Below are 21183 nucleotides of genomic sequence, written 5' to 3' on the forward strand. Positions count from 1 at the left end.
TTGTAGTTGATTGATAGATTAGAAATTTGTTCAAGAAGCTACCATGTGCTACATGAGTTAGTAGCTAATTATGTAGCAACTATATAGTAAACTTACCTTAGAAGTCAAGATATGTATCATGCAAAGTCAACACGTTTTTGGAGGTCCTATATAATGACATGACACAGATCTTAGATAGATAGTATATATAGAAGCAAAAATAAAGCCTTGTCTACTCTTGTCAACTCTTTTCTTGCTTCTAGTCTAGATTCAAGAGTTTCTAATTTCCTTGTATTTTGACAATAGCCATTCGAATTTCTTTTAATATACATACTTTTTTATTTCTATTTTGTTATACTTATTTATTTACTTTCATCAAGTTTTTGTTCTTGACAGATTGACAAGAGTATACTTACATTATCAAAGACTTATCTTTTTTTTTTATTAAGAGTGGATTATTCCTTTCTCTTGATAAGACATAAGCATATTAGAAGTTGTGGATTATCCTCTTTTAAACTGATATTATTCTTAGTATCTTCTTTGATTTTCAATCCTATCTTCTACAAGACTTAAGCAAAATTAGATTTTTTTTTTTTAAAGTATTATCATGGTAGAGTTTGTTGAAATGAAAAATGAAATAGCACAAATGTAAGAACAATTGAAGGAGTTAATACATGTGATGTATTAACTCAGTTTACCACCATAAGGAGTAAGAAGAATGGCAGGAAATAAAGATATAGATATGATTGAAGCTACTTTAATATTTGCATCAAATCATGTCCTTTTTTCTATGGTAGAACATCCTTTTGATATTAGAGAATCAAAAGTTGCCCTATTTGAGAAATTTTATAGTACAAGATCCAAGTTTTGAGGATTTATCAATCAAATACAACTTGTGAATGAACTTCAATTCCAAAGCTATACAATACTAAGATTATAAGTTAGATTTATTGATAAACTTCTTTTAAGTTTAGTATTATTACAATTTTTAATTTTTTTTGAACAACAAGATCCAATAGTAGATAATTTAGAGGCTTTTTTAATAGAATTTTGATTCATGTATAAAAAAACATAATACAACTTATGTTGCAACCAATAAGATCTGTATTTTATAATAAGACAATTGATTTGTAACATTATGTACTTCACAATTTTGATAACTTGCAACTAATATCAAGTGAGATGATGCTGTATTTATTAGATAATTTTTTTATAGATTACAATATGAGATAAAGAAATTGATACTCAACTTAATTGATCCTCAAACATTAAATCAAGCAATTAACTTTGCTGTGAAGTGTAACAATCAACTTTTTAAATTTTGATTTGAGAGTTGGATAAGTAACCCTCAACATTATTGTAATTCAATGGCAACATCAATGCCTCTTTAACACATACATTTGAAAGTAGAAGATATGCAAATTGATGTGGTACGTTTCAAACCTCTTATTGAGTAAAAAAAAACTTGTTGCCGTTAGGAAGGATTATGCTTATACTGTGAAAAAACTAAGTACATTGCTCAATTTTATCCAAAAAAATGATGCAATTATATAATAAAGAGTATAAATGACAAAGAAGATAATATATTAGAAAATGAGTTTATCCAACTATAATAAGAATCGTATAGTTGAAATCTTATATAATAGCTAATAAAGATCTTATTCTTTCCTCAAAATCCTCTTGTTTTATAATAAATATTATTTTAGGACCTAAATATTACAAAGTCTCTATCTTATTAGTTTTAGGAGCCTCAATGTATTTCTTAGATGAAGAATTTTCTAAAATATTTAGCATATCTTTAATAAAGAAAACTAAACCTGTTCACGTAGAAGTCATAGATAGTTGTGCATTGTCTTCTAGAGATATTACTTAAAAAATTCTTTCCATAGAAGTAATAATTAATAGTCATAATAGCTTTGAGATATTTAATATCATTACATCTCTTTCTAATTCAATCATTTCAAGCTTATCATTGTTAAAAAAATACAATCCTTGAATAAATTAGATTTCTTGTGCTCTTAACTTTTCTAAAAGTATAACTCAGAGTCTAGTTAATTAACTAAGAAATCACAAGTCTAGTACAATTAAACCTATATTTGTAGGTGCAAGAACTTTCTTGTATGCTTTAAAAGAAGGATTATCTTGTGTCATTTATGTTACATCCGTTTCTAATGGTGCAAAGACTTCAATTGGCATTTTAAGCCAATATCAACAATTTCAAGATGTATTTGAAAAAAAAATATAAATACTCTTCTAAAACATTGTTCCTATGATTACTCAATTGATCTTCAAGAAAGAATACAATCTCCTTTTAGACCAATCTACAATTTATCACAAAATGAGTTGATTGAACTTAAGGAGTATATTGAAGAAAATCTAGCCAAGAACTTCATATGTCATTCCAAATTTCTAGCACAAGTTCCAATTCTATTTGTAAAACAAAAAAAAAAACAAAAAAAAACAAACAAAAAAAATAAATAAATAAAACAAAACAAAACAAAAAAAAAGTTAGATCATTGTAAATGTGTATTTGGAGTATTGAAGACTCAAGAAGATCACTATTAAGAAAAAGTACCTACTACCTTTAATATCTGGACTTCTTAATTAGTTGAATCAAGCTAAGATCTATACAAATATAGATTTATAAGGAGCATACAATGTAATGTACATCAAAGAACAAGATGAATAGAAGACTGCATTTCAAATCAAGTATGGACATTTTGAATATAATATCATGCCTTTTGGACTTACAAATGTACTAGCAACTTTTTAACATCTTATGAATGATGTTTTTTGAGAATTTTTGGATGATTTTGTTGTTTGATATCTAAATGACAACTTGATCTATTCTAAGAACATAGAAAAATATGAACTTCATGTATGTCATGTGTTATAAAAATTAAGAGATATAAGAGTCTATGCCAAGATAGAAAAGTATATATTTCACATTAATCAAGTTGACTTCTTAGAGTACATCATTTTAAATGATGGACTTATGATGGATCTTGAGAAAGTTTAAACTATTATAGATTGAAAGATTTTAAAAATAATATGAGATGTCCAATGATTTTTGGAATTTTCCAACTACTATCGGATCTTTATTAAGGACTTCTCTCTAATTGTAGCTCCACTTACATATTTGACTTGTAAAAACAAACTTTAGTGGAATCAAGAAGTGGAAGCAACATTTGAAGCTTTGAAGATATCCTTTGTTTTTGTACCAATCTTGTATTATATTGATTTTTTTAATACATTTTTTATGGAAATAAATGTATCAAACTTTGCTTTAAGTGTTGTATTATCACAAATAGGAACAGATGATAAACTTCATCCAATAGCTTTTCATTCCAGAAAATTTTCAACAACTGAGATTAACTATGACATCTATAAAAAAGAACTTTTTACAATTGTAGATTCTTTTCAAGAATAGCGTCATTATTTAAAAGGCGCTTCCAATCCAATCACTTTGTATATAGATCACAAGAATCTCAAATATTTCATCTCACCATGTATTTAAAATTGTTGCCAAGTGCATTGGAATATGTCTTTATCAAGATTTGATTTCAAGATTATATATCAACTTGAAAAATAATAAGATTTTTTAGATGTCATTTCTATATGTTCTTATCTTGAACCAAAAGAAAAAGATGCATCTTTTAATCAATAAAAAATTATTTTCTTGATGCTCGAGAATTTTCAACTTTGAATAATGAAATCAGCATTGAATATTGATTCAACCTTTATCAAAGAAATTCAATCAAGTATGTCTTTTGATTCTCTTATTCGTGATATTAAAAAATTTTCTTTCAAATCTTATGATGCTTCCAAATTCAAATTCAAAAACAACCTACTCTATTTTGAAGGACACCTATATGTTCCAAAAGAAGAAGCATATTTACGTATTCTTAAAGTATACTATGATTTTCTTACAACTAGATATTTTGGATACAATAAGATTTTATAGCTACCATTTAAAAAAATTTAGTAGCTGCAAATATGGAAGGCGATCAAAGATTTTGTTCAATCATGTAATATTTGTTCAAAATTAAAAATTCCTCATTATCAACCTAGCATACTTCTTCAGCCATTATCTATTTTAAAACATCTATAGTCTTTTGTTTCTATGGATTTTATCATAGATCTTTTAGTTTCAAGTTTGTATGATTCTATATTTGTGATAGTAGATTATTTTATGAAGATGGCATATTTTGTACCATAAACAAAATCTATCATATGTGAAGAAATAGCCAATATTTTCTTTGACAATATCTATTGATATGATGGATTGTTCTATGATATTATATCAGATAGAGGGACTTAATTCATATCAAGATTTTGAAAAACCTTTTTTAAGATTCTAAAGGTAGACATAAAATTATCTTTGATCTTTTATCTTCAAACTAATAAGTAAACAAAGTGTGTAAACTAAGTTTTGAAGTAGTATTTAAGGTGTATAATTAATTACTAACAATGATTGGACAATTCTTTTGCCATTGGCAGAGTTTACTTATAATAATATGGTGCATTTTTCTATGCAACAAACATCTTTCTTTGCCAATTATGATTACCATCCATCACTTGATACTTGTGACTTTTCAAAAGTTGATAATCTTGTGGCAGAAGATTTTGCAAATTGTTTGTCTGAGCTACATGCAACAATAAAGGTGCAATTAAAAGAAGCTCAAGAATGACAAAAGTTCAACATAGATGCTTATCAAAAGGAACAACTATCATTCAATGTAGGTGACAAGGCATGGTTAGTTCAGTAATATTATATCATTGTAATATTTGTCCTTATGATAAGTTGGACTACCGCAAGCTTGAACTATTTTCTATTTGTGGATAAATTAATCCACTTGCTTATCGATTATATCTACTGAAGTCAATGAAGATCCATCCCATCTTCTATGTGTCTCTTCTTAAACTATAAAAGACTATAAACATAGCAAGAAAAAGACAAGCTCCACTTCTTCCTATAAAAGTGGATAATAATAAAGAATTTGAAATTAAAGAAGTTCTAAATTCAATGTTGTGCCAAAATAAATTAGAATATCTTGTTCATTAACACAGATATGATATTAATAAATGTACATGGGAGTTAACAAAGAATCTTACAAATAGAGTAAAGATGATAGAAGCTTTTCATCAACAACATCCATCAAAATTAAAATGAAGGATAGCAAAACTTTGCTATAAATGAAACAAGGTCCAAGAAAGATTGCATTCTAATTTCTATCTTTATTTGTAATTTTTACATAATTGTAGCATCAAGGTGATAGAGTACCAATAATTGATGAACTCAATTCAAAAGCTATGATTTGTTGACTTATCGGATGAGACATTGGAATTATCATAGCCTTCAAAGCAATGTAATACAGATGAAGACCTTCAAGAACAACATGTTCTTCTTCAAATAAATAACAAGTTACAATGCGTTTGATATTACAACTTGGAAAAAGACTCTCAATGTTTGGTGATTTTATTGGACATAAGCACAATTCCTTATGATATTGTAAATATTTTGTTTGAAGAAAGTTATAAAGGTTTCAACAATGATTAAATCATAGGGTGGTCTTTTCACCCTAAAATCAGATATTATCGATGGTTGAGAGGACCTGTCAACTACCTTCAAAAGCAAAAAAGATTAGAGTATGTGGCAAATATAATTTGCAGTATTTTAGACTTCTTCAATATATAATCATTGCTCCTTATAGAACTCCTTTTTAAAAAGGAATAATGTCACAAATATATACCTAAGGTAATTATTACTTAAGTAGGTAGAATTAGATAAAAATAGATTAATTTTATAATATCTTTTACATAAGCTTCCTAATATCTTTTTAGATGCTATTTTGACTTTACATATATTTATAGTTCATTGATAGATTAGAAACTTGGTCAATAAGCTATCTTTGTGCCACATATGTTGGTAGCTTGCAGAACAAGCTAATTATATAGCGACCATGTAGAAAACTTACCTTCCAAGTCAAGATATGTGTCATGTAAAATCAACACGTTTTTGAAGGTCCTATAGAATATTATGACATAGATCTTAAGTAAATAGTATATATAAAAGCAAGCATAAAGACTTCTTCACTCTTATCAACTTTTTTTTTTACTTTTAGTCTAGATTCTAGAGTCTCTAGTTTTTTTGTCTTTTGGCAATAGCAATTCTAGTTTTTTTTAATATATATTTATTTATTTTTATTTTTTTATACTTATTTATTTACTTTTATCAAATTCTTATGTCTGACAATAATTTAGATGCCTATTACAAAGAACAACTTCATTTCTATATTGGTGGTAAGGTATAGTTACTTCATTGTAATATTAAAATTATTTGTTCTTGTAACAAGATGGATTATCATAGAATTAGACCATTTTCTATTTATAAATAAGTCAATCTAGTTACTTATTAATTATAACTATTGGAGTCTATGAAAATCCATTGTATATTTCACATGTCTCTTTTGGAGCCATATAACATAGTGAATATTTCAAGAAGAAAGAAAATACCATTTCCTCCTATAGAAGTGGATAATAATCAAGAATTTGAGATAAAAAAGTCTTAGACTTAAGACAAAACTAACTTAGGTTAGAATATCTTATTCATTGGTGCAAATATGATATTAGCAAATGCAAATGAAAATCAATAAAAATATTACAAATACAATAGGAAAAGTCAAAGCTTTTTATCAACGATATCTATAAAAATCAAGATAAAGGATAGCAAATCTTGTCTATAAAAGAAACATAATTTAAAAAAGATTTCATTCTATCTTCTATCCTTATTTGTTCTTTTTATGTAATTGTAGCATTAAAAAGATCAAGAATCAATAGCCATCAGATTCAATTCAAGAGCCATTATTTGTTGACTTATTAAATAAGACATTGCAATGATTACAACCTTCAAGACAACATAATAGGAATAAAGACCTTCATGAACAATATATTTTTTTTCAAATACATGGCGAGATACAATGCATTTGGTATCATGACTTTGGAAAAGAGTTTCAATATTTGGTAATTTTATTGGAGGTAGAAATGACTCCTAATAGTATTACAAATTTTTTATTTGAAGGAAGTTATGAAGGTCTTAACAATTATCAAATAAAAAGATGGAATTTCTACCTTAAAATGGAATATTATCAATAGCTGAAAGGACCTATCAATTACTTTAAAAAAACAAAAAAAAAAAAAAAAAAAAAAAAAAATCAAATTATGTAGCAAATATAATTTGCTGCATCTTAGACTTTCTTAACATGTGATTGCCATTCCTCGTAGAACTCATTCTTACAAAAAGGGAGTAATGTCATTGACATATATTTATTGTAATTATTATCTATGTAATATAAATAAGTAAAAATAGATTTATTTCATGATATCTTCTAAGAAAGTTTTTAGAAGCTTCATAGATGCTACTTTGACTTTACATATATTTTTAATTAATTGATAGGTTATAAATTTAGTCAATAAGTTAACCACAAGTCATACATATTGATAACTTGCAAAACAAACAAACTATGTAGTGTCCATATGGAAAACTTATCTTTATAAATTAAAATATATATTGTACAAAGTTAACACATTTTGGAGGTCCTATAGAATATTTCTATGTAGATTTTACGTAGATAGTATATATATAGGCAAGAGTGAAGCTTTCTTCACTCTTATTAATTTATGTCTTGCTTCTAGTTTAGTTTTAAGAATCTCTAGTTTTCTTATCTTTTGGCATTCTAGTTTTTTTTTAATATATATACTTTTTTATTTCTATTTTTTCATAAGTCTTTGAAAAAGTCTCATTTTTTTATTTTCTTTCATCAAGTTCTTATCCTTGATAAGATTCTTCTTTGTTTATACCATTTGTAGCTTTTTAATATGATCTGATTATTATTGTGATATAATTTAGAGTTTTTAAGTCTAAGCATCTATTGATATAATAAAAAGCTATTAATGGTTATAAAAATCTATTTTAATATATTAAAAAAAGAATTAAGTATTCTATTGATACAAAAAGATTCTATTATTATCTTTAATAAGTACCAGTATTAGTCAAAGATAGCTAAGCTACATACTCATTATACATATTCTTGATGCAAAGCTCTATATAATAGCATATGCCAAACAAATAATTTTTTTTTTAATTGAAGATATTTCTTGATTGAGTAGTGTGTCTTTAGTTGTAAAAGTCACAAAGTTACATAAGTAATATATTTTATTTATCTAAGCAAAAATCCATGTTTTTTTTTTGTATATACAATTTTCTTGAAAAAATTTATCATTCTAGATCACTATAAAAATCTTCTACTTTGATTAAAAATCTTCTTTATATGGAATATATATTATAAAATGCAAGCTTTGCAAAAATTGTTGCCATTGCTTATTTGCAAAGTCTTGTTTATAATTTTTAATGATTTTCTTGTGAATATGCCAAAGACATAGAAAAATAGTAGTAGATAAATAGATGTCTTTGGTTACATTAGTTAGAGCTAATTTTCAATCTACAATAAAGATGTTTGATAAAAGTATCTTAATAAATAATTATTTGATCCATTTCATTAGAATTTAGTAAGATCTAACTTCTTTCGAAGCTATAAAGATAAGTACTATTGTAAAAGAATTGTTGAAAGTTATGTGCCTAATATGATGCAAGCACAGAATTTAATATTTATTGATCTTATATGTCGCATCAATTAACAATAATTTCTGATTCATACAAATAAGATTGATTGAAATAAGATGAACAAAGAAATGATTGGTCATTGATCCTATATTTTTTGTTTTATATGTTATCCAATAGTCTTGGCAAGTAAAGTCATTAAGTAAGGCTTCAAGTAATATATGTCTATTGAAAAATGTCTTTGTAAGCCTTTAACATATAATATAGATTTTCTTTTGTAATATATCAAATCTTCCATTATATTTGTACATTATTGTCAAGACCTCATACATGAAAATATTTATAAGTAGCAAATTGTTAGCACATGCACTCTTAATTGCTATTAGCTTCTTATATACAATATGCTTGATAGGAATAGATGATGGTTCATGGTTGTGCTTAAGATAAGTAACCTTAAAGTACTAACAATTCTTTCTATTAATTATTCAAGCAACAATCTAAAATTGATAATCATTTCTATAAATTGATTTTTTTTCATTTTGCAAAGGCTCAAAAATATTGTTTCTATAGAAATTGTTGTAGTCACAATACTATGACATGTGACAACCTTTCTTTGAGTACTTAATTACAATAGCATAGTTACAATATGCTTTGTAGATCTCAATATCTTTCAGCAATTCTTCTTATGAGTTGTATATTTTTTCTAAATCTTACAGAAGAAGACTCTCTAGTCATGTAGCATAAGATCACTTAAGATAATCATTTGAAGAAGAGATTATGTATATATACATAAGTGAGAGATAGAGAGAGAAAAAAAAAATAGATAGAGAGAATAAAAAAAGGAATTTTCTTAGTAAGAATAGAACTCACTTAGCATATGAACTAGCATAATATTTGCATTTATTATTCAAAATTTTATGTATTGAAATTTGGCTTATTTGTTTTTAAAAAATATTTGCAAAGAACATCATCCATTGTTGCACAAGTTCAATTTTCAAAGTACTTTAATAAAAAAATAAATGATATTTTTTCTTATTTAGATAGATTAAAGGTTGAATATCATCTTCTTGAAAGTGATCATGTGATAATAAAGCTTATATGTATATCCACACCAATACTAAAGTAAATCAATGATTAGATTTGCTAAAGCTGTACTAAGTGATGTACTCTTATTAATATTCATAATATTTGTTGGTCAAAAGTATAGAGCCATGTTGACATATTTCAATACCTAGAATCAAAGCCTTTAATCTATATTTGACCTCAACTCAAATATAAGCAATTGACATGAGCTCACATAAAAGTTTTGAAGTAACAATTTGATTTATATTTGCAAATTAGACAAATATGTAGGCACTAACTTATAATTACTATAAATATAATTGATTTCTTTAAATAAAGGCTCTAATAGAACCAAATCTAAATACAAAACAATCCTTTCAAAATTTGTGTCAACTTGTTCATCATCTTAGAATTTGAATTCTATTTAATAAAATCAGATATCTTAACAATTTGATGTACTTAAAAAAAAAATAAGTAATTCGACATTGAAGAATACATCATTTTTATTAGAAAATAAAGATAATGCATATACAAGAAGAAGATGCATTTAATGCTCTTAAGTATAATGCCTTAAAAGCATTGTAGAAACAAAACAAACCATTGACTTTAAACATAATACAAGTGATGATATTGTACATTGATGAACAACAATAAGCAAGATAAATTTTATTTTTTTTATTTTTTAGTTTTTATTTATTTTAAACTCTACTTCTAAATCTCATTACAATGGGCATTTTTCACTTTGATCCCACTTGTTGATTAATCATTAGGACTTTAATAAGGGGGTAATATGCTTCCCTTGACCTCTCTATAATTGTAATAGGTGTCTAGGTCTACACAACAACAATCAGCCAATCAAAGGCCTTTATTTGTTTTGGGCATGCTTATAGGAATATAGACTATGTTTATAACAACTTAGGATGTATTTGTAACCTAACCCATATATAAAAGATAGATGTTATATTTTTGTATAATATATCTATAATAAAATATTATAAAAAATATTTAATATTATTTCTAATATAATGTGTTTTCTTTTAAATTTTATGAAATGTTATGAATATATATATATATACTTATACTCATACTTATTTATTAATTTAAATATGTATATTACATCAATGTTATATCCAAATTCTTCAAACGTAGGACATTTCAACTTAATCTAAGATATTATTCTTAAATCAAGCCCTTCTAATGTATGACAACTTACTTAATTTATAACAGTAATTCCAAATTGCCCATCATGTGCAACTCTAGCATCCATAAGAATTTAAGTCTTTTTTATGTTGTTTATTGGTGTCACGTATTAGAAAAATTGTGTCCTATGTTGCCTAATATAAGATAAATAGGACAATGTCCTAAATTAAAGGAAACTAATTATATCCATATTATATTCATTATTATAATTATTAAACTTTTATTTTGATTAAATGTAAATATGTTTCAGTAATATTCTGTGATTTAGATAAATACTAAAATCATTCACAAGAAAGAATAGCCTCAGATTATCATAGAAAATTAGTACAGTAAAGTATGTAATAACAATGTGCTAGTTACTTTGGAAAAGATAAATTTTAGGTTTATTCAGAACGTATCAAAGCTTCAATTGCAATTTTAACACCAAAATGTTATCCTGGAAATTTATATTTTCATTATTCTAATTGTAATAGACTATTACATATTTAAAATTTAGACCTCCATTACCCTTGAAATAATTTGGTCCTCAAGTTATATATCTTCTCATGTGTTATTATTATTATTATATTTCTAAACAACAAGGCTTTCTCATGTTTGCACAAAAACTTTTGTGAAAAATTCCTGTAATAAATGTAATGACACTGAATCATAAATTTCATGTTGGAATTTCACAGCAACTTATGTAGAATGCACCATCTTCTCCTTTTTTATATTAAAAATATTTATTTCTAAATACATGATATGAATAATGAAAAAATATATATATATATATATATATATATATGAATCTAGAAGCAACAAGGCGTTGAAAATGATTCCAATACAGCAACGGGTTTAGGGTGTTCGCTGACCCAAAGATACCTGAATCGCATTCATAGATTTCAAGCCAAAACATCTATGTATGTCTAGATAGAAAGCGAGGTGCGCGGGAACGGAAGACAGACATGAGAGAGACGGAGATCGACGAATGAATGTAAAAAGAGAAGCGCCGGGGTCCAATCAGGAACAGGATAATTTCCTGCTCATCCGTATCATTATCGATCCTCAGGACCAACAAGCTCGCCATGGCTGGCCATGCCATGCCAGCCTTCGCAACCAAAACCCTGCTCTCTCTCCAATCTCCTCTTCGGAGATTACTCCGAGTGCACTTATCCAGTCGCAGCTGCGCTTCGATTGCCGCTGCGCTTTCTGTTTACATGTTAGTTAAGGAATTAGCTTGGAGGAGGGACTCGCTCGCTGTAGAGGAATTTGAGTGAGAGTTCGAAGGAGGTGGCGAGGTTTGTTGAATTTTGGTGGTGGAATGGTGTAGAGTTGTGTTGGAAATTGTTGTAGAACTGGGAGGTGGATTCGTCGGAGAGACCCTCGGGCGCGCAATGGCGACGACGCGGTCGCATGGAGTAGTTGCGACGGCGTCAGCGGTGTGCGTGGGAGTGGACGCTGCGGCGTCGACGAGTGGGAGACGAGTCGGGGTAAGGAGTGGTAAGAAGCAGTGTGCGCCGACGTTGGCGTCGCGGAGAAGCATTGCGCCGGGCGTTTTTAGACCCGGTGGTAGAATTGGCGGTTTCAAGGAGCAGCGGCAACCGGCCGTTGGTGTGAGGGCGGCTGAAGATAATTCAATTTTGAAGAAAGGGACGCAGTTTTTCACGCGTAGAGGGCGTAAGGACGATGCGGGAAATGATGAGGCTTCCCCATCCGGGACGCAGTTCTTTACTGGTCTTGGAGGATGGGGGAAGAAACCGAAGGCAGATGTCGACAGCGAACCTGCTCGGGGTGGAACTCAGTTCTTCAGTGGAATTGGTGGATGGGGGAAGAAACAAGCGGAGGATCAAATGGAAGAAGATGAAGAGTCAAGCGAGCAGCCTGCGTCGTTTGGCACGCAGCGGCTGAGATTCGGTACAAAACGAGGTTCTGTAGATAATGCAAATGGAGCGGGAACCATGAGAGGAGGAGCATTGGTGAAAAAGGAGAACACTGCTTTGGATGTATTGCCATTTGGAAGAGGACGCAGGTCTGACCCGAAAACTGTGTTTATTGCCGGTGCCACTGGACAGATCGGAGCCCGCATTTCTCAGCAGCTCCTTCGCGCTGGGTTCAATATCCGAGGTGGAGTTCGGGAACTTTACTTTGCGCAACAGCTTGCAGAATTCGCCACTCAATATGGGGTTAGCTCCTTGACACATCATCCTACTTTAACATAAGCTCATACATTTAATTGTAAGGAGGTTTATTTGGAAACAACCATATATTGCTATGTAATTGTTTCAACCTCGCATCTGGTACGAGACATTTTCTACAGTCAGGAATTGGATTATCGTAATTTTATTTTAGACAACCATTATCATATACAGCTGCTTTGTAAGCGTGGCTTTACTTGCAAATGCCTGTTGAAATACAATTAGGAGAATGCAATTTGCTGCGACGAAATTGTCTACTATTCATATTACGATCTTTACTCCACATCAACATCTCGTTGCAATAGAGTTTTCACGGTTGTCAGAAACTATAGCCTTTTGCGTGAAGACATATCTGTAGTTTAGGATGGTCATATCAAGTGAAGTTTGATGTTAGCAGTAACTAGTTATGTTGCCGATTGATCCTACTTCTTACATGTGGAAGTTCTTGGACTTTGCCGTGCCCTCTGTATTTGAAGTTTCGCAACGTGCCAATGTGTTAAGAAGATTGAAAATTTCACATATGATGCGGTACTGTGAGAGGTCACGTGACTTATGCTTTTTTGACATCTTTCGTCCTTTTCAAAGATAGTATTTTGTTCTCCGAGTTTTTGCTTTGATCTCTTGGATACCAATCTCTGCCTTCCTAGATATGGGTTATTCTAATCGCGAAATACTGATCGGTTGATGCAGGTTATTTCCAGGGAGGAAGCAAAGCGAATGAACGCAGTGGAGTTTGACTTCAAGGATGTGGCCTCTATACTCAAAGCCATTGGAAACGCGTCCAAGGTTGTTGTGACCGTTGGACCGGTTGAAGATGGTCCTCGAAGCGAGGTATCAGTTGATGATGCCCTTCGAGTCCTTGAAGCAGCGCAGATTGCAAATGTTAGCCATTTTGTGGCTGTATATGAGTCAGGAGCCGGAACTGCTGCTGATGGACCTTTGGCAGGTATTTCATCTTTCTTCAGCAATCTGTTCAGCGGAGGGGCAGGTGGTGCGAAGGACGACGCCCATCTTCTGGACAGTCTGGTGGAAACGGACATGAAATACACGTTTATTCGATCTCCATCGACAGAAGGTGTGGATGACTACTCTCCAAGTACCTCCAATCTTGTAATTGCTGGTGAAGGAGCTTCTGATGCAAGTGGCAAGGTGAAAAACGCGCTCTTCATAAAAATACTCATCACTGCCTAAACCTAGATTTTGAGCGGTGTACTGGTGTTCGGGTTTTTGGGTTCTCAACTGACTCGATCACAGGGATTAAATGAATGCTTCACAGTTCTGGTATCCTTAACAAAAACATGCATTGAGGTTTATCAGTCTGCCGTGGTTGTTGCAGGTCTCCAAAATTCAAGTCGCCTCTGTGGTCGCGGCTGCGTTGTCACATACAACTGTATCTGAAAACAAGGTAGTTTTTACAGAACTTTCTTTCGCAACATTGTTTAGAAGCGTCAACTCGATGACTTGTCTTTCCTTAACATTTAGAACCTAGAGGTTGCTGAAGTTTTAGAATACATAAGTACTCAAACTGGTATTAGTGTTGGATTTTTCTAATTTAATTGCTCACTGAAGTAATGCAGATTTTTCTCCAAGAAGTATGGTGTTGTCATTGATTGATAATAGTGTGGGACTACAGGTTTTAGTGGTTGCGTCAGATCCGTACGCTCCTCCAATTATACCTGAAGAAGCCTTGAGGTCAATCGGTTTCTGCCGTTTCTGTCTCTCCGGATCACACGTCTTGTATTATTTTTCTTTTCTAATTTGACATTTAATTGGATAGTTATTATCGAAGTTGATGCGTGGATTCTAAAATGTAGAATAGAACATAGCCAATTTCAGACAGTTAGCACCTCCTACCCAGCAAATGCAGTTTTGTTGCTCATTTATTTTATTTAAAAGGATGTACGTTTTGGACCTAGCTTTAATCATGGGGAAGGCTGCCTTTTTACTTGTATTTTTTTCTGAGTGCATAACACTTGGTGGTACACAGTGTCATCCCTATTGACGAAAGAAGAGCAATTTTGCAAGTGGAGCGGGCCGAGGCCGAGGAATTAGCTCGAGAGCAAGAAGCTCGCAAAGTTGCTGAAGCTGAGGCCAGGGCAGCTGCCGAAGAGGCACGTCAAGCATCCCAGCTTGCAGTTCAATTAGAAGCGGAAGCAAAAAGACTAGCAGCCGAGGAGGCCAGGGCTTCTGTCCTTGCTGCGGAGGCACAGGCAAGAGCAGAGGCTGCTGCTGCGTCAGTGGATGGCTTAACGATCAAAGTTAAGGAAGTGGGGATTGATAATTTCACCAAAGCATTATCAGGACGAGGAATGGGAATAGGATCTTTTGCTTCAAAGGTGGGCACTGTCAAGGGAGGAGAGAAATCCGATTCAAAAGTGTTGAGAAATGCCAAACTTGAAGAACAGATGATCAGTGTGAGTTCTATTGTTGAATCGCCTTCAAATGATTCTCCGCGAAAGCCTGCCTCGAAGTCGCAACGAAACATTTTCGGTAACATTTTCAAGCAGGACACATTCTTTATAGATGATGAGTAGCATAGCGTAGCAGCGATACCTTTCTTACAAGGTGCGAGTTAATTAACCCGAACAAAAGACAAGCTTATTCCATGGATGAGATTCATAAAATCTTGCATGTTATATATCGGGTAGTCGGAATTTCCCAGACCTCTGAAAGTTAAGTAGGTGAGGATAGAAATAATCATCGTGTAAATCATCCAAGAAATTTAGTGGGATGCGTAATTTTGCCACAGTTGTGCTGTTCAGGATTATGCATAGTAAAGAGAAATTATGCGACTGCGTTTGACAAAGATACTATGCTCGGGTCCAATGTTGGATGCTTTAGCAAATTTCGCTTTCGATTTTGGTTATGGAAATATCTCACGTTTTGCTGCAATTAGTTGTGAGTATGTGGGATTTTTTTATCTAATGAGTATATACTGACAAAACGTCACAGAAATGGAATGTGAAATGGGATTGTGGGAAGTAGATGGTTATTGATGCAAAGAAAGTAATTAGAGCGTCTTCATATATTTTTCATCAACTTTTTTCCAAGAGTTGTGTTAATTCTGAACAGTTGCCTGTACGTTCGTTTACAAGTGGACATTGTTTAGGATATTGTGTACTTGATATGGTGTTTAAAATTCTATCGACTGCTAGTGAATGAAAATGGCAATCTTATCGCATGTAGGGACTTGGTAAAGGAGACTCAGTTGTGGAGATAGTGGAGATCACATACTCCATAGCATTCGGCTATGAATTTAAAAAAAGATAATCTTGCTTGGTGTTCAGTTTGGCAGAGAGTCTGCGAGTCGATGTTCATCTAAATATCAATATGAAGTAGTAGTGTCTGTTACAATTATTATTTAATATCAAGCTTTCCGAAGTCGCGGACGCATGTGGCGCAGTCGCAATTATCTTCTCCAACCAATTCTGGATTTGACGCCATCTCCTCTTCGAATAGTCGAAAGATCTCGCTGATGCTCTTCTTGCCTTTAGATTGCCCTCTCACGGAACCAAGAGCATGCTGAAGTCCGTCGCGATCAACAGGAGCTGCAAATGCCAGTCCAGTATAATCAAATCACTCACATAATTTTCCAACTTACTCTTATTTGTTGCATCGTGAAGTTCCAGAAATAATGAATCACAACCCCTACACCAATGGTCAAGGACAATGTCGTTAGAATGTATGGGTTGTGGATTAGCTACATGAGCGTAGTGTTAGAAGCAACTAATTACGTGCAATAGAGGTAACTTCTGAAAAAGCATTAGTCTCCCTCCGCAGTGTCCTCTGACGTCCATTCTCGCTATGAGCGAGGTTGAGGTAATCGGCGAGAAGACCTTTGATGAGGAGATCTGCGACGGTGCGGACCACATACATGCATTGTATTGAAGTGTGGACAACATCCAGTGTCTGGTTAGTTGTCTGCTGTGTTAAGACAGAGCGATCTGCAGGAACAGGAGCTGAACCTGACACAATCCGCTTTGGAAGTTTCTCACGTAGCGACGCCGAGGGTGATCGCGAGGTGACCTGGGCAAGATCGGGACTCTTAGACTGATTTACTGTTGCAGCTAGTCGAGACTTGGACTGTTTCGCTGCATCCTTCGATGTTGCTGATATCGCTGGTTTGTCATTCGACCCGGGATTTCTGTCACCAAACCACTTACGAATTACCCTAATATCTGGTATATTTCGTGTGTCGTCGATCTTGTGTATCCGGAGCCGGTGCAGTATCCAACTCTGCTTCCCTGCATATGATCTCGCCAATCTCCCGCACGGCTCAAGCAGGCAGAGGAAGCGCTCCTTTCCGTCCACCACTCTCAGTCTGAACTCGGAGTAAATGTCAGCGTTCTGCATGTCGACGTCTTCCATGGCCAATTCCGCAGCTGTAGACACGCACTGCAAGATTCAAGCTGGTAACAACAGCAGATAAATCTGATACTTATGTCAGAGTTCGGGTCATTAATAGAGACCTGAGTCCATTGGAAAGGCCGCCAGTCGGTTTGGATCCTCTTGCAGTGGCGACGATCGGTTGCAGCGTGTCGATCTGCCATCCCGACGATCTGATTGCTCCAGGCCAGGAGGGAAGGGGTAGAGTTGTACACAAATGCTCAGTGTACCTGTCCATCGACCCCTCGTTTACGGCATAACGCGTCCGGCAGTCGAACGCGTGCGCATCTTTGAATGCAAATCCTATCGAGATCCATTCTTCGCCTGATTCATTGCCGATCGACATGTCATGTTGGAACATGTCCTGGTTCATGTTAGCTCCGTCTCCGCAGCGAGCTCGGTATCTGGCGGTCGCAAAAGTTGCCGAACTAAGAGGAAGCGATGAATAACGCAAACAAAAATGGAGGCCGGTTATCAGCGGAGCATGCACTGCACTTCCGACATGCCCAATTGTGGAGTCTGCGCACAAGGCCGTTGGAATTGGATTGTCCTCTCATGTTTCCCGGGTGCCGAAGAGTTGACATTTTGCATCGCGGGTTGACAATTTCTATCGAGGGTTGACTTTTAAATCGCGGTTTGACTTTTGGATCCGAGAGGGGATTACGAGGGAATGGGGTGGAGCTTGGCACAAACACGCAGTGGTAATGTTACCGTTGTTTACGGTAGGAATAGGTCTTTTTTTGACGAACGACATCAAATGCATATATTTCTTGATAAAATTGACAAACATAATAAAAGAAACAAAAATGGGAACTTTGATAGGTAATGTGGATTTTTCATAATAACATTGTTTCTATTATTTTGAATAAATAAATAAAGATTATTAAATGTATAATAAAAAATCCAATGTTTTCTTAAAATAATATGTTGGTTAAATATTGTATACGTGCTTTAAATAGATTATTGAGATTTAATGTCTATTATTATCAATAAAAAATATATAAGATTACATAGCTTACAATATTTGTTTGTTTTATAAATCCATGTTTTTTCAATATTTATTAAAAACAAATCAATAAAAATGATGTATTGAAATGTTTGAATCTTATATATATATATATATATATATATATTTGATTATTTATTTATTTATTTTTATTAATTTAAAATATTGATATAATATTTTAAATAATATGTATCATTGTTAAATAATCTAATACAAAGTTATTTCCAACCAATTAATTAAATGCATTAATTATGATTCAATTTATCAAAATAAACAAATAAATAATATTTAAATACTATCATAACTTAGATCAATTTAAATTTTATCTTTGTCAATATCTTAAAATAATACTACTTCACTTCACTTTTGCAACCTCATTATTCTTTTCATTATTTATAATATATTATATACCACCTAAGATAATTCAATGATTTCAATTATTAATCCTAAGGTCTTTCATGTTGTTCAAATATAAAATCAAAATTATCATATAAACATGGTTACATATAATCTTATAAATATATAAAAATAATAATTATGTGGCTTTAATTTTTTAATTTTTTTCTATTCTATTTATTTTTTACTTGTAAAAATTAATATGTATACATTAAATATTTTAATAATTATTTAAAATTTTAAAAAATAAAATTTAATACTTATAATACTCATTCTTAGAAGTATTTATAGCCACATTTGGAAAAAATAATTGAAAAAAACTAGCAAAGACCAAGCCTTTATCTTTGCATTAAGGATCATGGTCAACCACCATATATATTATTGAATTCTAAAATCTTACTTGCGATGTGAATTGGAATAAGAAAGCTTTTATCAATCAATTTTGATATGGATTGAAGGATGATATTATCATGTAGTAACATATCTATTACATGAAAGAAAAGTTATTGCATTTTATTATAGAAGAACCTAATTAAAAAAATATACATAAAAAATATATAAGTAGTAAAAACTTATAGTATTAGAACTATCTTTTATAAAAATAGATTCTACTTATTTTGTATAGCCATAAATAAAGCAAACAAAGTAGATTAGAAAAATAAAGAATATTAGCATATGTAGGAAAAAGTTAAGAATTGATTTTAGCAAAAATTATATCAAGAAAATAAGAATAGATACCTAGAAAGGAGTGGTTGCTAACTTGGATCAAAATCAAACCCCAAGGCATAAAAGTATATGCTTATGGTGACTTTGGAATTCTTTTGTAAATCAAAGAATGAGATTTAAAAGCAAACTTAAGAAAAGATTTTTAAGTATTAATTTCATGTTAATTAGATTAATATTGAAAATTTTAAATTTTTTTAAAATTAATAATATACTCTATGGATTCAAATTTTGAAAAATTAAAATAATTTTATAAATTTCAAGATTTTGTGCATTTTATAGTTTGAGTTAAAAATAAAAATTAGACAATTTATTGTTGTGCTTGTTATAAATATGTATAAAAAATATAAGATCAATTAAGTGGTTAAATTGAAACATATGAAGATTTTTGTGGATTACTATAATGGAGTATGGATAAGATAATTGTATTATTGACAAATAGAGATATATAATTGGAGCCATTTTTGGGAAGTTTTTAAAATTGAGACTAGAATGGTGGTCCATATGGGGATCCATTATGGAATATCCTAGAAGAACTAAAGGTGGTTATCAAGGTAGGATCTACCATTAAAGAAATTTCTAATAAGTTCTAAGATGATTAAACAAAGTATAAAAAGGACTAATTGAGGCCACTTGAGGTATTTGGTCAAGTATGGCTTCAATCTTTTTTTTTAGTATAGTTTGGTTTGTATTTTCTATTTTATTTTGTTCTATTTTCTTTTGCTCTATTTTGTCTTTTATATTCTATTCTATTTAATTCTGTTTTCTTTTATTCTAGTCCATTTTTTCTTACTTAGTGATGGAATTTATGTTACTATAGATTACAAGGATTTTAGGTCTTTAAGATGATTCACTCTTGTTTCATTGGTATTAGAAGAAGTGTTAGTCTATTATTTGATATTAGGTTAATAGCCACTATTTAATTAGAGGTCAGTTGTTGTAGTCACATTGGTTATTGTTTTGACGTTACCACGAGCTACTTTTAAAAAATCAATTGAAAGAATAGAAGGCATTACAATAGCAAAGTTTGGCAAGAAAATTGCAACATCAAAAATATGGCAGAGCCATCCAAGACAAAGACTTAGGTGCAACACTTTTTAGATTAGATAGCTACTCTGGAAAGACAAATGGAAGTTTCTAGAGCAAAGAAGTTGACATTTGCTAGGCTAAAATTAAGCAAGTCCAAAACATATTCTCAAATTTTAAAGTAAGATGTATGCTAGTAGCTCTTTAGTGTACGATAATACCTCCAACTATCAAAGGCAAGTACCACTCAAAGAATTATATATGCAGCTAGCTATTTGAAAAGTGTAGCAACTATTTGGAAGTAATATTAAATTCAAAACTATGGAGCTCAAGGTGGATTTTGTAACTAGAAGGAATTTGAGACCAAACCTGGGAATCAAATTTGGTCTATTAATATGGAGAAGTTAGCATGCAATCAATTTGATAACCTTATGTAATATAGGTCAATGTAAGATTACATCTCCTGATTTAAGTCCCTTTGTCTTTAAATCGGCAACATTTTAAAAGAAGAGATAATAGATTGGTTTGAATGGAAGTTGAAACTTATCATTCAGTAAGAGATGGAATTAAAAGATCCACAAATATTTAAGAAGGCAATTAGAATTGCAAAG

At 31.4% G+C, this 21183-nt stretch overlaps 2 protein-coding genes across 3 annotated transcripts; one reads left to right on the forward strand and one right to left on the reverse strand.

The window, feature by feature from the left end:
- The first annotated feature begins 12001 nt into the window (after positions 1-12001).
- Positions 12002-15845, forward strand: LOC112284269 (protein PLASTID TRANSCRIPTIONALLY ACTIVE 16, chloroplastic). The gene is made up of 5 exons (XM_024523946.3): positions 12002-13023; positions 13726-14184; positions 14372-14440; positions 14669-14727; positions 15023-15845. Exons 1-5 carry the CDS (start codon positions 12235-12237, stop codon positions 15567-15569), a joined length of 1923 nt encoding a protein of 640 aa, XP_024379714.1. The 5' UTR covers positions 12002-12234; the 3' UTR covers positions 15570-15845.
- Positions 15846-16042: 197 nt separating this feature from the next.
- On the reverse strand, positions 16043-17493 carry LOC112284277 (uncharacterized). 2 transcript variants are annotated; one of them, XM_024523957.3, is made up of 2 exons: positions 16770-17493; positions 16043-16583 (listed from the first exon to the last, which is right to left on the reverse strand). In XM_024523957.3, exons 1-2 carry the CDS (start codon positions 17401-17403, stop codon positions 16393-16395), a joined length of 825 nt encoding a protein of 274 aa, XP_024379725.1. In that variant the 5' UTR covers positions 17404-17493; the 3' UTR covers positions 16043-16392. The 2 variants fall into 2 exon arrangements, with proteins under 2 accessions (XP_024379725.1, XP_024379734.1); XM_024523966.3 differs by having other exon boundaries at positions 17001-17490.
- Between the last annotated feature and the right edge of the window lie 3690 nt (positions 17494-21183).

This window comes from Physcomitrium patens, chromosome 1 (genome assembly GCF_059467195.1).
Source record: "Physcomitrium patens ecotype Gransden chromosome 1, ASM5946719v1, whole genome shotgun sequence".
NCBI classification, from domain to species: domain Eukaryota; kingdom Viridiplantae; phylum Streptophyta; class Bryopsida; order Funariales; family Funariaceae; genus Physcomitrium; species Physcomitrium patens.

Bases quoted from the DNA above. Each gene is read 5' to 3' on its own strand.
- LOC112284269 (XM_024523946.3), top strand. From the start codon at position 12,235: ATGGCGACGACGCGGTCGCATGGAGTAGTTGCGACGGCGTCAGCGGTG. The intron at 13,024-13,725 runs GTTAGCTCCTTG...CGGTTGATGCAG, and splicing joins AATTCGCCACTCAATATGGG to GTTATTTCCAGGGAGGAAGC. The intron at 14,185-14,371 runs GTGAAAAACGCG...TGGTTGTTGCAG, and splicing joins CTTCTGATGCAAGTGGCAAG to GTCTCCAAAATTCAAGTCGC.
- LOC112284277 (XM_024523957.3), bottom strand. From the start codon at position 17,403: ATGGAAGACGTCGACATGCAGAACGCTGACATTTACTCCGAGTTCAGA. The intron at 16,584-16,769 runs GTAATTAGTTGC...TGGCATTTGCAG, and splicing joins AGAAGTTACCTCTATTGCAC to CTCCTGTTGATCGCGACGGA.